The following is a 16,958-nucleotide window of genomic DNA, read 5'->3' as shown; positions in this document are numbered from 1 at the left end:
CTATAATAATTTCATAATAGATGCATGGATGGATTAATTACGAAAACAGGGTAATTATGACGCAATATGAAAAGTGTCCCAAGAGCAATTGAGCTGATTGAAGGAAATAGAGGAAGAGCTGGTGTGTTGTGATCTAAAATAGGGTAAAATAGAGATATGTCAAATCAAACACTAACTTGAGAAGTTAACTCCATTCTTGAAACTTAAAAACCTGTTATTTTGGCCACTTGGGGTAGCAGAAAGAAGCTGTGAAAGAACTGATACTTTTTTGTTTACATAGTGAACTTATTCACAGACAGTTTCTTATTTATCCATCCAGCAGTTCAGGAATTGTCAATGGGCGGGGATAAATGGCTCGCTAGCGCCCCTAAAACACAGCCCCTAGGCCTACTTTCACCCACATGTATGAAATTCAGGACAATTGTGTATCCCACTCAGACGTACAAAAAAGTCTCTTGGTGCAATAAGATAAACCCAACAGGAATTCAGCCATATTTAATTTAGTGCTCATGTTGGCAATTTGCACATGTTGTACTTTAACGAACAGCTCCTACAGCTTTAACCAGATCAACTTCAAATTTTCACAGGCCAAACCAAACAACTTTGTGATTAAAAGTTATTGAAATCATGAGTTTTCTTGAAAGGGTGTGGCCATGCAGCAAATATTGATGTCTTTCCAGGAAACAGGAAGTTGCTGTAAATTCACTGTGCATGGTTGAATCTGCAGCAAACTTCGCACAATTGGTAAGAGTCTAGTTTAATATACATGCATGAAATTCAGTGCACACATCTATCGCATCTACATCTACAAAAAGGTCTCTTGATGCCACTACCTCAACACAACAGGAAGCCCGTAATCAGAAATGTTTCTGCTTATTTTTGGTGATTTGAACAGGTTGTGTCACAATGAATTCCTACAGCTTTAACCTGATCAACTTCAAATTTTCAGAGGCCAATTTTAACACCTTCGTAATGAAAAGTTATTTAAAGCTTGTGGCTTTGTTGAATGGCGTGGCAGTGGCAGCACGCCGAAGGTTTGATTCGCCTGATTCACCATTTTGTAACTCCACTGTACATGGTCAATTCTGCATCAAGCATATGTTCTGTAAGAGTCCAAGCCTGAACACATTTACATGCCAACATTCAGTTACACTCATAGCGCCTCCTAGTGGCACTGTGAGGTACTGCTCCAAGCCAATTTTGCTGTTTTATGTTCCGAATTGCAAATGTACTTTTTGGTCTAAGTTGTTATGTGTATGTTCAGGAGATCATTGCTTAGTAGGCCCAAGCAGTGAAACAGTGTGAGGACCCTCTCGAAATGCAAGGAATTATTCTTTCTTAGCCCAAAATAAATTGCATTTTTGAGAGGCTTAACATACTCGATAATGTATGGATCTTGGACATGGGTGGGGCAAAATGGCTTGCTAGCGCCCCCTAAACCACACGTCTACCACACCTGGATCTAAAAAATAGCCTATTGGTCCCAACCCCCGAGGAAGTGGGTCTGGGTTTAAAACGGGAAGTTAGCCGGCTCAGTCGCCGGAAGTCTCCAGTGCGCACGCTCTACGGGCTGCACAATGCGGAAGCAGTGGCGGTCCTGGCTTGCATGACGCCCTGGGTGAGCCTCACCTTCAGCACCATTTTGAATTTGGGAGATGTCTCCCCCTAAAGCTTTGACCCAATCAACTTATAATTTGCATGGGCCAGTTTTAACACCTTTGTGATGAAAAGTTATATAAAGCTTTAGTTTAGCTTCTAGTTTAAGGTTTAGCTTAAGTTTTTGCGGAAAGGTGTGACAGTGGCATTACAGCGAAGGTCGATGATTCACCGTAAAAGAGGACATTGTTGTAACTCCACTATGTGGTCAAATCTGCACCAAACTTCACGTTTGGTAGAAGTCCCAGTCTGAACACACTTACATGCAAATATTCAGTCACACGCATAGTGTCCCCTAGTGGCACCAAGAAATGTAATTTTCTAATCTGTGAGGTACTGCTCTGAGCCAGATGACTACATCTGCCTCATACATTGTGACAGAACACTTCAGAACTTAATCGTGCTTTATTGTGAAGATTGTGAGTTTTCGTGCAATGGCTTGATCATGGTGGGGCAGCGAAAGTCAATGATTGAACTTGAAACTTGAAAGTTCATGCAACTCCACTATACAGGGTCAAATCTGGCCCAAACTTTCCTTTTTTTTCTTTTCAGACTTAGTGCCACCTAGTGGCAACAGGAAATAACTTTTTCTTTTTTTTTACTTATAGCTGGCTGCTCCTTATAGCTGGCTGACCAAATCTACTTCAGATTTGGTCAGAAAATCCTCAAGGCCTTAATGATGGTATGTAGTGAAGATTTTGAGTTCTCATTGGACTTTGATGCAGTAGCAAGGAATTATTCACAATGAAACAGGAAGTTGTTTGAACTTCTGTGTAAATGATCCAGTCTTTCCAAAATTTCAAATGTTTGATCAGAGTCCCACTCAAAACACTTCTTGATGCCAATAAGGAGGTATAGTCATTGTGCCACCTACTGGCAACAGGAAGTAAGACAAGTGTGACAATTTTTTCATTAACATTAAATCTTCAAGGTGCAGTGTATCCTTGACATCCTTAAATCTAACTTGTAATTAGCCAGTTTTCTCTAGTGCCACATAGTGGAGACAGGAATTTCCATTGACCTCCTTCGCACATCATCCAAAACACATGGAAATTCAGAGGTGCGTCAAATGGTTGACAACAAGACAACAATCTTAAGACTGCAAGCCAAGCAGTGGTGAACCACAAAAATTTGATTACATTTGCAAAATAAATATAATTAAAGCTGCAAGCAGCGATGAACGGGCCCTCGCAGTCCACGCGCGTCGGGGCATGCTGCTGTCGCTTCACGTTGCTGTCGGGGCATGTGGCTGTCGGGGCTTCTTCATGCAACAACTTCCGCTGAGAAATCAAAAGTGAAGGCAGGAAAGCTGTTCTTTCATCATTTAGCAATAAAAGCGCTCCCTATTGGCGGATTTGCACAACATTTTTCACAAACCGTCATTGGGGCATGGAACACAATCAAAAAAACTTAAGTGTTAATGGGACTGCATTTGATGAAGATATGCAAGACTGTCTGTTTGACCACAATTTGCAGGAAATTGTTGTTTTATATTTTGGGCGTCCTCTGGACTACCACATTTGTTTTAATAACCTTTTGTCAGCAGGGTTCACAGATGCTGTGTGCAAAGTTAGGGGGAAATCAGAGAAATTGGGTGGGAGGAGTTTGAAAAAGTAGGTTTGCGACATTGAGCAAATTTGTGAATGGAAATGTAGCGTGAAAGTGGGCGTGGCCTACATCACACAATTCAGCTGTATGCAGGGAACACGTAGATATAAGGTTTAATAATGTGCGGCATGTTATGCGAGAGTTATTAGGCAAAAACGTTTTTTGTGTTGATAATAGCGCCACCTGCTGGTGATTTTTGGTGTTTGAGTTACAGGGGCCAGTCTTTACCACACCTATGAATTTCATATCCATAAGTGTTGTGGTGTGGGCACAGTGCCAAATATGAAATTAGACTGCCGCCAAGGAGTATCCTGAGTTTCATGTCATTGGGTCAAAGCAATGTGGAGATATGCAAGACTTCCTGTTTGTAACAAAATGTGCCATGAAACTCAGGATACTACTTCCCCATGAGCCCCTCAGGCCCTGTGCAAAATCTTTGCGGATGACCACTAGGTGGCGCTCTTTACATTGAAGTATTTTGTATCTCACATCACTTGCTCAGATTAACACGAAACTTGGTACAATTATTGTCAATGCCCTCCTGAGGATATCTGTTGAAGCTTTGACCGATACGCCACTAGGTGGCGCTCTGGTGGCAGTTTAATTTCATATTTGCCACTGTGCCCACACCACAACACTTATGGATATGAAATTCATAGGTGTGGTAAAGACTGGCCCCTGTAACTCAAACACCAAAAATCACCAGCAGGTGGCGCTATTATCAGCACAAAAAACGTTTTTGCCTAATAACTCCCACACAACATGCCGCACATTGTTAAACCTTATATCTACGTGTTCCCTGCATACAGCTGAATTGTGTGATGTAGGCCACGCCCACTTTCACGCTACATTTCCATTCACAAATTTGCTGAATGTCGCAAACCTACTTTATCAAACTCCTCCCAGCCAATTTCTCCGATTTGCCCGAAACTTTGCACACAGCATCTGTGAACCCTGCTGACAAAAGGTTATCAAAACAAATGTGGTAGTCCAAAGAACGCCCAAAATATAAAACAACAATTTCCTGCCACGCCCATATCTGCCTCCCGTTTTTTTTTCGCAAGCTCGCCAAATGTCGCAAACCTACTTTTTCGAACTCCTCCCAGGCAATTTCACCGATTTGCACCAAACTTTGCAAACAGCATCTGTGGACCCTCCTCACAAAAAGTTATTAAAAGAATTTTGATATTCCAAAGAATACTCAAGTTATTAAATAACAACTTCCTGTAGATTTTGCTCCAAACAGGAAGTGATTCATATCTCCACATTGGTGTTTCCAAATGACATGAAACTCAGGATACTACTTCCCCATGAGCCCCTAAGGCTCTGTGCAAAATGTTGGGACATGACCACTAGGTGGCGTTATTTCAATTGTAGTAATTTATATCTCCACATCCGTTTGTCAGATTACCATGAAATTTGGTACACTCATTGCCAATGCCCTCGTGAGGATAGATGACGAACGTATTGCCGATCCGACACTAGGTGGCGCTCTGGTGGCAGTCTAATTTCATATTTGGCACTGTGCCCACACCACAACACTTATGGATATGAAATTCATAGGTGTGGTATAGACGGGCCCCTGTAACTCAAACACCAAAAATGACCAGCAGGTGGCACTATTATCAACACAAAAAACGCTTTTGCCTAATGACTCCCACATAACATGCCGCACATTGTTAAACCTTATATCTACGTGTTCCCTGCATACAGCTGAATTGTGTGATTTAGGCCACGCCCACTTTCACGCTACATTTCCATTTGCAAATTCCGGAATGTCGCAAACCTACTTTTTCCAACTCCTCTGCCCAATTTCTCCGATTTGCACCAAACTTTGCACACAGCATCTGTGAACCCTTCTGACAAAAAGTTATTAAAACATTTGTGATAGTCCAAACAACATCCATAATATAAAACAACTATTTCCTGCACATTGTGGTCAAACAGACAGTCTTCCATATCTTCACCAAATGCAGTCCCATTAACACACGGACAGTTAAGACATACATACACAGTAATCGGGCAATGGGGCAGGGTAACTGGCAGGCCCCGACAGCAGCACACCCTGACCGCGTGGACTGCGAGGGCCCGTTCATCGCTGCTTGCAGCTTTAATTTGGAGTTGTGTTTGTGTCTACCTGATGAATGTTCAATATTCATACTCTTTTAAGCTTTGTTTGGTCTCTAGCAACTCTTTTTACCAGGTTCTTTAGTTGCTGAATGCTCCACTATGTTCACCAGCTAATTGATAGCTGTATATATTTGGTTGCTGTTTGCAGTTGAACAGGCAGTATACAATATAAAGTATACAGGGAGCTTTTGCTTTTAAAATAATCAAACGGTGAGAGTGAAACTCACTATAAAGCTCTGCAAAGCTGAGAAGAGCTTCAGATTCAGGTGATGATTCTCTGTATTTGATATCCATTATAGCTGCTATAATGTTTGAATTTGACAATACAAGTCTCCTGCTGATCAGCTATCCTGGTATCTATTTGAAAAATAAATACTGTACATGGTCCTTACATTCTTTCTTAATTTCATACATCATCATTCTGACAACATAATTATTTGTAAGTGTGTCGCTCATTGCTGTAATGGCCAAGAGTTATCCTGACGTAATGCCTTGTTCACTGCAAAGGACAGCAGACAGCAGATATGCTTCCACGCTTTCCTTGACATAGATCATCTATCCTTCCGTATCCATTATTAATCACTGTCTTGGCTTGTAACCCATTGATGCTGTCTCCAAACTCTATCTTAAAGACTTTCACAATTATCTCATAGTTACTGACCAACTTAGAAAGCCAGTCCATGAGCCAAAACACATCTATCACTGTTGGGAAAGCCAATGTTTTTGCCAAGAAAAAGAAGAGGAAAGCATTTCCCACAAGAAAGCATAGTTTTGGAGATCACTACTTTCTACATTCACAATCATATGTCAGCCCATGATGTCCTGAATTGAATGTCGAAATTGTCTCAAATCTGGAATTTAGGAAGGGAGGGATTTAACAGTTGTCTGTAGAGGATTGAATAGGTGTATAAGCCTTTTTGTTTGGACTGTGTTTTATTGTATTTTGCATCCCACATCAGTTCATTTCCACCACTTAATCTGTACTCTAGTTTTTCCCTTTAATCGGAAAGGAGTAGATGTTTTTGTGTTTTTGTCTATTGATAAAACTGAAGGCATTCCAGCTGACACATTCAAATGGAACTTCTGTGTTTAACACACTAGTGAGAACAGTCTTGCTAAGCAAATTCTTGATATGGAATGAGTTTGCCAGACATTCTTGGTGGTTACGCTTCCTGATAAGAACTTATGAGCACCAGTTTCAGAGATATTACAAACATAGCAGTAAATCATCTGAATGTTCAACCCATTAAGCCTGGCTACCAGCAGTAATAACTCACAGAGGGGTATGCCATCTTGACTTGTCCCTCATAAAGGCGTCAGAGAGGTTAGCATTCCTATTATGTCCAAGGCATTTCCCTGTCAAAGCCTTTCTGCAAAACCTATTTGAACTTAGCAGTCTGCAGCTTTATGTGTGTCCAGAAGAATCCAGCACTACAGGACAATCCCTCCTCACCACAGTTACTGTGCACCGTATGTTGTCAAACTTCAGTGCAAATCAGGAGTTTTTTTTGTGTTGAATTGGTACAATTTAATTGTTGTACAGATTTCATTTCCAACTCATGTCATACACTTGTACATTATTATCAACTATTATGCTTCCCGTGAACCCATGAAAGTGCATTGTCAAGTTGTTGAAGTTTTCTGGACATTTGAATTAACAAGCAAATAGTGAGAAGCTCTGATCGCAGTGCAGCAGGGCTGTTTGATATAACAAACGGTTCAGGCTATTTTGTATGTGCAGTATGGCTATTTTCATCTTATGTCAAATGCAAACAGCAACAGACAATAAACAAGGCTCAAAATCAATGCGCAAATAAAAAAAAAAAATACAGGCCTACACATGGTTGGCACAGGACATCCAAAAGGCTGCCGATCCTGCTCTATGCTCTATGATATATTTTTATTTTTATGTTTATTTTCCATAATTTCTTGTAACTTCATCAAACAAATGCATTGTTTACAGTATGTGCTTATGAACACAAACAATAAAATGATATGCTCTGGCAGACGTTGTGGCAGATGCTAGAATGCTGGTGGTCCTATCGTTAAGGAAATGGAGGTTAAGTCTGGTAAATAATGAATCAGTGAACACTGACTGACACGTTTCCCCCACTCTGACTCAGGGTCTTTTTTAAAGATAAATGTGCACAGTCTGCACATAGCCTACTGCATGCGATGAGTGTGTTGTTTTTGCGAAAAACAAACACACAGAGGTGTTTTTTATTTTATACCAGATTTAACTAGAAAAAAATGTGATGACAACATGCTGTAACAATGGCAATTGGCATACTATTATTGAGACATATACCCCTTTTCCACTGGTTAACAGTCCCACTTGAACCTGCTAAGATCTGGCTTTTGTATGCAATGGGAATATGTAAACTTTAGTAAACAAAAGCTTTGATCGAAACGTTTGCGAAATTCCGCGGCGCGAAATGATGACGCGCTATCAACATCCGGTGGTGGCACGTAAATAAGGAAGGAATTTGGGATACGGTCTATTCAAGGATGTTAATAACTGGACGCAGTGTTGGAGGTGGAGCCATGTTCATTCCTATGAAAGCTGCTCAGTGGTGTTTTGAAGCCAAAAAAGCTTGATTTCCTGGCTATGAAAATAGCTGGATCGTAGACTGAGCCGGCTGAGCTACGGTTTAGCGCCAGGCTAACTTGAAGGGAGATAAAATAATCTAATCATGCGGCTCTGCTTCTTTCACAATGGGTCTATTGTTGTTCTCTCTTCTGTTACAACATTTTCTGGCGCATTTGTGACGTGAAATGTGACGTCAGTGATGTACAACGTAACGCCTCAGATAAAAATCACAAACAGGTTGCCTTGCCTGTGGGAAGTGGGAATGGGGTCAATAGGCGATTTTTAGTGGGTGTACCTGCATTTAAAACACCTGTGTAGACCCTCTACTTTTGGTGGAAAAGCGGTAATAGAGTAGCCTGGGACAAACAATGTTTTTTATACAAAGGAAGAAATAACTTAAAGGATAACTACCGTTTTTTACAGCCTGGACCTTTTTTCTAGCAAAATATATGGTCATTTACTCACCCAGATAACTTTGGTGTCATTTGGCATCGTTCGGACGAAATTAGATCCAGTGTAGCGCCGACAATAGACGAGCCCGGACTCAGAGGGGAATAGCACTAGCATATCGTTACAAAATATTGGTGAAATGAACTAGTTTCGTGGCAGATAATGTGTTATATAGAGGCTGTGTGTCGATGCCCCGTTACTCGCATTATATGGATATATCGGCGCTACACTGGATCTAATTTCGTCCGAACGACGCCAAATGACACCAAAGTTATCTGGGTGAGTAAATGACCATATATTTTGCTAGAAAAAAGGTCCAGGTTGTAAAAAACGGTAGTTATCCTTTAATGAATAACATTTGCCAAACGTACAAGCAAAATTAATTTAGAATTTGTCGCTTCACAGTTTCTCCTAAGTCAACAACTCACAAAATTGCGTGATTTTTTTTAAGGGAGTCTGGGGATATTGCAGTTACTAGTTAAACTATGTGCTCACAAATATCTGCTGCTTATCTTACAGTACACCTAATTAGCATTACAGTGGACCTTCTTGTTCACTTCCAACAAGTCTTCCAGCCCCCACTAGGTGCATTCTGAGAGCCTTAGTAACACAAAAAATTTGGTGTTTTGTTATCTTTTTTTTAAAACCATTCCTCTGTGGTGAGCTCGTATAGCAAGTTCAGTAGAGACGTGAAAATACAGTCTAAAACAGTAGCAATAGCTGCGCGGCTGACTAATCTAAGAAGGCACTGAATAAAGTAGGCTATATTTGGAGGAGCCGGGATCAAACCTCCGTTGCTGCAATCTGCGGACAAGCGACTATACAGGGCCTTCCACATCAAGATCAGTAACTAGGTTGTAACAATAACATGTAAACAGCAGCACCAAGAAGGCGCTGCGAAACTGTGTCTGTAGCTTAGGAAAATGTATATTGATGGATAACATGGATATTGATGACCTTAAAGGGACTTGGGGCAGTATCAAGAAATAAGACTCAATAGTGACACGACGGCCGTTGCGGCCGTTAGGGTAACTGCAGCCATCAGACAAGCCGGTGCGGGAGCACGCATGAACTCTTCACAGCAGTGCAGCTGATGCCTTATCCCCTACACACACGAAGCAGCCGGGAAGCCAGCTCGCTGTGTGTAGCGACACACAAGCGTGGCGATTTACTGTTACAGTTGATGCAGTCTGAAAGGCACAGGCAAAAGCAAAGACGGCATATTGGGGGACAGAAATATTGTCTCTGATACGGGATTGCTGTGTGTTAGTGGCTAATGTTACTACACAGTCACAAACAAACCGTTAGCCTGTGGCTACAGCCAGCTGCTAATGTCACCTCCCGGATAACAGGTTGGGCTTTCGGTCCCATATATAAAGACATATTTCTAACTATTCGGTTTCAGACTAAAGGACTGTGGAAAATGCGCAGTCTGTTACTATTCAGTGTTACACGGCAGTGGACTAAGTTACATGTTTGCAGCTAACGCTACTTTGCACGTTAGGTCACTCCGAGTCCTTGTTGATCTCGTATGATTTTCAAAACAAGATCTAAACATGACCTGTAATGTTTTCTTACCTGGTTACTAGGAAATGAGCCATGTCAGCATCCGTTTTCAGTCCCAATTCAAGTTGAAGCTACCTCCATTAGTTGAACGCGTATCCGATGTTTATTCGGGTGCCAGCCCGGCTTTGGTCGTAATTTTGTTTCGACTCACGACATGCCACTGAGTGGGTCGTTTGCTGGCCGTAGCAGAATCCATTACTACCCAAACACTAGTTTGGGTCCACTGCGCTTGTTTTCTTTGCTTATCCAAGTTGAAAGCCGTCGAGGATGCGCATTCAGCGTCATCTTACGTCATGTCCGCAGGACTGCACGGGAAATTCGGACACCGAATTGCAGTACATTATGCAGCACACAGCCTGTTCAAGGCAATGGAGAGATACGTGGGTGGGCTCATTCTTTTTGGTTTTGAACGCTTCATCACCCATTAGCATTAAAAAACTTAAAATGCATGTTTATTTTTTCACAAATCCTGCCCCAAGTTCCTTTCAAAATTGCGTTTACAAAACATGTAGGACTTAATTATACACATTCAAAAATAAATTGACAATAATGAATGGCAACAATCACAACAATATCATTGTATCAAAATCACAGTATCCCAAATGATCCCAAATAATTATTCATTCTAATATATCAAAAGGTATTATTTTCTATAGGTTTACTAACTATTAAAACCCTGCATAATGTGCTGAAAACAAGGGATCTTATACTGTATGTATTTACAATGTAGCTTGATTCTGCACTCTACAGTATTCACATTCCATCAGCCCATAACGTTTCGTGATGTTTACCATTACTATGGCAGCAAGTGGCAACATCCTTTTATTGCATATCAGGTAGTTTAACCCATCGTCTGAAGAAAAATAACTTATCAAAATTAAAATTTTTGAACAAAATCAATAACAGCTACCAACAGCCATAGTCCATACAACCTCAACTAATGTGTTGTCATGGGTTAGATTGTCAAAATTAGAAAAATAACAGCTTAAATCCCTGAGGAGCTACATTAGCATTAGTGACGGTTGCATCTACAAGTATTCAGTTACCTATAGTTCCCTAAAACAATGTAACAAGGTTGCGCATCTGAGGGGATTTAGAAGTGGGTATACGCAATGCCGACTGAAAAATAAATAGTTATATGCCGTATACCTGCACCACTGGTTAAAGTTACATCACATCACATCTGGGTGTACCGCACTCTGCCACAGCTAGTTAACAGTGATCTCCACACTGCCTTCGAGCTGGGTGTAAACGTATACCTCAGACTGTATATTTCAATTATAGGCTTATGCAATTACAAACAGTAACTTAACATTACACATCTTTAGTTTATTTAACTTGGTTCACCGAAGAGCTGTTCAAGTTCAGCCGAAGCAGTCATATATTAACATAGCGTTACACTATAACTATACATCAGCTTCCTGTGGAGTCAACCAGCCGAAATATGAAACAGGCCACAAGCACATTGTGGTCAAACAGGGTATAAAGTAAAATTCTGTCATCGGGATTTTACCGTCATAAGCAGGATTCAAGCACTCTGCTGCCACCTAGTGTCTACTGTTATCAAGTGCAGCCCCCGCCCCCCTTTACTGCTATGGCGTCACTACCGTAACGCAGCAGCAAGCAGGTCATATGAAAGGAGAAACATCTGTAGAAGAACAAGCACATGCAAGAAAATAGGTGCAGAGTTTCTACAGTTCAACCTCAGTTTAGTCTGACTGGTGAAGTGTTTCAATTTAAACCATTTAATTTAATCAATTTAATCTGCATTACGGATCAGAGGCTGCACAGTCCAACAGCCTTCTGCCTACTACCCCTGAGAATATAATTTTCTATTCTCTCTAGAGTCTCAGAGAGGTCAGACAATTACACATTTAAAAGACATATTTGGTTTCTGTTTAGCTATGCTTTAGCAGCAAACTCACCAACTGCCTCAGAAAGTCCATAGACGCGTTGGCCATAGGCGTCTGTCTTGTCCCAGATAAAGGTGTAGGATAGATTTGGTTGGGCAGGGAACCATTTCTGGAAAAGGCGACCCACCACTGCAACCATCAGATGAACCTGGAGAAACAGCACCAGACACAAAGGTCATTAAATGGTAGTTAAGGTGATATAACTTCCTGATGCTGATTAGTTGACTGAAGCTGTTAATGGCAGGCATTCTATACTGATATCCAGCATTATATCATGATGGCTTTAAGGAAATGAAAATGATACTGTATCATATTACATATCTGACCTTCATCAGGTTGAATGGTATTGATGACTGTGTCATGGTGACTTTGAGGACTGGCTTATATCCCGCAGCTCTGGAGCTCAGGTAGATCAGGTTTAGATCACTGCCTGGTATTGAAGTTTCCTCTTGTAAAACCTGCAGAGGTATAAAATAAGACAGAAAACACATGAGCATGTACTATTTCACCATCCTGATTGGACCCAGTCCAGTATCATCTTCAAATTATCCAACACTCGATTTACTTTGCAATAACCCAAAAACTTTGTAATATTCCTCCATACTGCTCGTCCGCTGCAATCCAAGTGTCCTGAAGTGGCGACATCCAGAGTTTACTCGAAACGACGTCATTTAGTACATTTTTCTAGCCTAAAAAGTCACTATACTATATTTGCCTGGAGGCACGCTCCCGGTATTTACATCCTGTTGTAAGTTTCAAAGTTTCAAATCACTAGTGCAGGCAGATCCCTCTTGTGTTTGTGTGTCGCTCGGTCGCTCACAGCAGGATGTTAATACCGGTGTGTATCTACCTTGAGTTCTGTTGATCTTGTCTGGCGCGGCTTCTGTAGTGCGAGCAGGTGTGAGGGAGACTTGCGTGCACGTGAGAGCGTGCCTCCAGGCAAATATAGTATAGTGACTGTTTAGGCTAGAAAAATGTACTACATGACATTGTTTCGAGTAAACTCTGGATGTTGCCACTTCAGGACACTTGGATTGCAGCGGACGAGCAGTGTGGAGGAATATTACAAAGTTTTTGTGTAGTTTTATGGACCTTTTCGTCTCGGACACCATTTACGCCCGTTGTATGGATTTTTGCTGCAGCAGGGTACCCCTGCGGGTCTCCAGCTGCACTTTGGGAAATAAGAAACTACACTGGACTTCTTACCAGCATGAGGGTGAGTCGATAATGACTGAATTTCGTTCTAGAGTGAACTATTCCTTTAACCAGCACATCTGCAGGAATAGAACAGCCGACTCCTCTCTCAGGCAGGAAGGGGTACCATCATTTGAAATAGATATGTTCCTCCATATTTTGCCCCCCATCTAGCTAAACATTTTTTTTCATCAATTTTAATTTTGTGGGAAGTGAAACCCCAAGAATTTGTAAATCTCTGCTTCAGAGGGGTGAGGTCACAGGGGGCAATAAGTCTAATGAATTTCCAATCATTTTACTGGACAGCTAACAGGCGTAAAAATTATTGTCATCTTGTAGTTGTTAAAATGAATGGATGTAGATAAATGTAGACTGGCAGTGCATGAGGTTAGGTTGACATGTTGAATTTTCTTGTTGAAGTTGTACACTTTTCTGTAGTTATTTTGATTGTAGTTATTAATTGTTTTATTATTACACACACACACACACACATATGTATTTATATTTTTGTTGACGCACAATTAACGCATGCATGTTATGACCATCAGCTCGCCCTGTAGTTTGGGAAATCAGGAAGCAATGCAGCAGTAACATTGTGGATGGCAAGCAGGAACAAACCTCCTTGAACAGAAATGGATAAAGAAAAGTGTCTTTTGAATGGCAAGTTCAGCTTCAAAGCCCTGCCAGATGGTTCTCTCCACCAGAACAAAATTATTACTGTCGATATGAACTGAGTTACCACTGGAGTACGTCGAGTCTCAAATACCAGCTTGCAGGCCAATTAACATTGTTTAGTTAACCTTTACAAGTGTAAAGTTGGACACTACATTGTACTAGAATTACTTAGGAATATTACATTCAAGTCAATATGCCCATCTTAGCATGCAGTACCTTTAAGTTATTCTGGAGAATATTCTGGACAGTATTTTTCATTGTTTTGGATTGTTGCAATAATATTAAACACATATTTGCTCCCTTGTTGATAAGAGTATTAAAAAGTTGAAAAATATTCCTTTAAGATACATTTAGAACAGATAAAATATGTGTGATTAATTTGCGATTAATTGATAGTTAACTACGGACAATCATGCAATTAATCACAATTCAACATTTTAATCGATTGACAGCCATATATATATATATATATATATATATATATATATATATACACACACATATGTATATATATATATATATATATATATATATTCATTAGACAGACAAGGAAGAGCTTAATGAAGACAGGGACTCAAAAAAGGAGGAGATGGGTAAGAAATATATAAGAATACAAAAAAAAAAGCTCCTCGGGAAAGAATGTTGCAGTGTTATATTTTTCTTCTGCACTATTGCCTTTTCATTATCCAGGTATTTAGTGTTCATTACAGATCCATTACATCCCCTTTAAGACGGCCCTTTTCACTGCCCTCCTCTCTAATGGACTCAGCTCCACCAAAAGCTATGAAAGCAGCTTTCCATTTCTTGTTTTTGATCTGCACTCAGATGCACACACACACACACACACACACACACACACACACACACACACACACACACACACACACACATACATATCTCACACACACATCACATGCTTTTTGCCTTCCCCCACAGAGACATACACACACACCTGTCAAATAAAGAATAATTACGGAGCGCTGGTTCAGGGTTGTAAAAATATAAGAAACAGAAATGGAGTTCTGTCATCTGTTTCATTTTCCCTGTGGACTGATTAACGTAACGTGAACACACACACACACACACACACACACACACACACACGCACACGCACGCACGCACGCACACACACACACACACACACACACACACTGGCGTCTTTTTGTATTCCAATATCTCAATCTTGCTTGCAAGCACACAGCCAATATATCTCTTTCTTTAAAGGGTTTTATTTAAAAAAAACTGAGACATTATGTTACTGTTAACTGGCTGTGTTTTATTTTTTATTAAAATGTTTTTAAACTGCGCCATCTTCCTGTTTCAAGTGAAAAAGCAGTTATTTATTTTATTAAAATTATTTTTCTTAAAAAAGTTAATGTAAAAACTTCAGTTAAATTAATGCAGCCTTGCAAATTCCTATACTTGCGCTTCAAATACTTTTTTGCTATGAATTTATAAATTTGGTCGTTTTTGTGACTCATTGTATGTGTATTCTAAGCCTCATTAATAGTTTTTTTTATATTTTTCACTTTTCACTTCCATCAAGGTGCTGTCTTTTCCAGTCTCGCCTTCCCTGGCCTGCAGGTGTCGCTGATCGAGCATTTTAACTGAATTCCAATAATGTTTTTTTTTGTTTTTCCAAAGAGCGAAAACTTATTTTATAATGATGCTGATTTTTAATAATAGTTAACTTCAAGCCTTTTTATATTTTAGCCTTTTATATTTTGATCTCCTTTTTGCCTCTTAAAGAAGCCTGTCTCTATGAAATAACTCAACACATAAAACAAGCGTAATTGTGTACCCAAAACACCAGTGATCAATAAAAAAATGTGATTGTAAAGCATTTATACAATCTTTATAACAATTTTCATAAATTGTTTATCTTATTTATTTAAAGTCCAGATGAAACTGGAGTCTTTAAGTATGTTAAAAACAATTATTTTCTCGATTTGTGAAAAATTCCAGCCATAGCTTTTCCACATTCCAAGTTGGCAATTTCAATAGTCCAAACCCAAGAATATTCAGTACACAATCAAGATAGAAATTACTCATTTAAATAGCTAGTATGAGCAAATATTCACTCTTCTCGCTTGAAAAGTGACTTGATTAACTGATAATTAAAATAGATGCCCATTACTATTCCTACTATTTCAGCTCTTAGCTGATGCAATTTTAATTCATTAATTTATTGGATACTTGCTGTGGCTCATTATTACTTGCTCATTTGCATTTTTCCCCAATTTTCTCTTCTTTTTTAAAACAAGTTGCTTAATATACTGGACATACTTTATTTCATTAAAGGCATATACAGAGGCAGACAAAATATATATTTTTGTTCCAATGTGCAACGTGATTTCCCATACAGTCTGAGTCTTGAAATGCACTGCCTTTATCATCAGGTATAGTTAGGCTAATCATCATGAGCCTTCATCACAGTCGCAGATTTAATTCTATGAAAAAAGGATGTCTCTTAATTCATTATAATCATTTTCATCTGCTTCTTCAATGAACAGCCACTTCAGGAAGCCTCACCAGACCTACACCTCTCTCTTCTCATCTCATCTTCTCTTTCTTGGTTTTTAAGTTTTGTGCTTAAGTCTGTATATCTACAAGTTTTTAACTCGGGGCAAATACTTATTTATCAATGGACATAGAAGAAGGTCAGTGTTACAGGAATATGAGAACCATGTTGATGGGATATTCTGAGCCTTAGCAACATCAAACAATATATATAAAAACATAATATTAATGGATTTTGGTACTCCTCATTTTTGCATTACTTCTATTTGGCTGTAATTATGCTGTGTTTTAGAACTACAGTTCCTGACAATTCACATTGTCCTGCCGATGAGAAACAATCTGTTTATTCTGATTAACGTTGCATTTCTCTAACGTTTGTTTTAGTTTTCTGTTCCCAGAAGCTGCAAGGTGTGTCACTCTCTCACTCTCTATAGCTTTCTCCTCCTCCTCGTCTCTTTTCATTCAGGCTCCCTTCTGATGGACCACGGGCCAGTGGGACCATCTACCTCTCCTGGCTCCTGCTGCCTCACATATTGATGCATATGGATCATCATACCCTGGGCTCCACTGGATCATTGCTCTCCTCTGTTTTACTATCTCCTTATATCTGTATTCACTCTGATCTTCTCTATTTTACTGCTAATTATCTTGTGTGG

General features: G+C 39.8%; 1 protein-coding gene across 7 annotated transcripts in view; it reads right to left on the bottom strand.

Annotated features, from left to right (window-relative positions):
- Positions 1-16,958, bottom strand: part of tenm3 (teneurin transmembrane protein 3) — a 454,093-nt gene that overhangs the window by 107,745 nt on the left and 329,390 nt on the right. For all 7 annotated transcript variants that reach the window (XM_084378327.1, XM_084378328.1, XM_084378329.1 and 4 more), the window contains 2 exons: positions 12,240-12,371; positions 11,926-12,061 (listed from right to left, as the gene is read on the bottom strand). In XM_084378327.1, coding sequence (XP_084234453.1) covers positions 11,926-12,061; positions 12,240-12,371 — 268 coding nt within the window. The remainder of the gene's footprint in view (positions 1-11,925; positions 12,062-12,239; positions 12,372-16,958) is intronic.

This window comes from Pagrus pagrus (assembly GCF_965226575.1).
Source record: "Pagrus pagrus genome assembly, chromosome: 2".
Classification (NCBI taxonomy): domain Eukaryota; kingdom Metazoa; phylum Chordata; class Actinopteri; order Spariformes; family Sparidae; genus Pagrus; species Pagrus pagrus.
The sequence above is the reverse complement of the archived record's forward strand: the minus strand, read 5'-3'. Positions and strand labels throughout refer to the sequence as shown.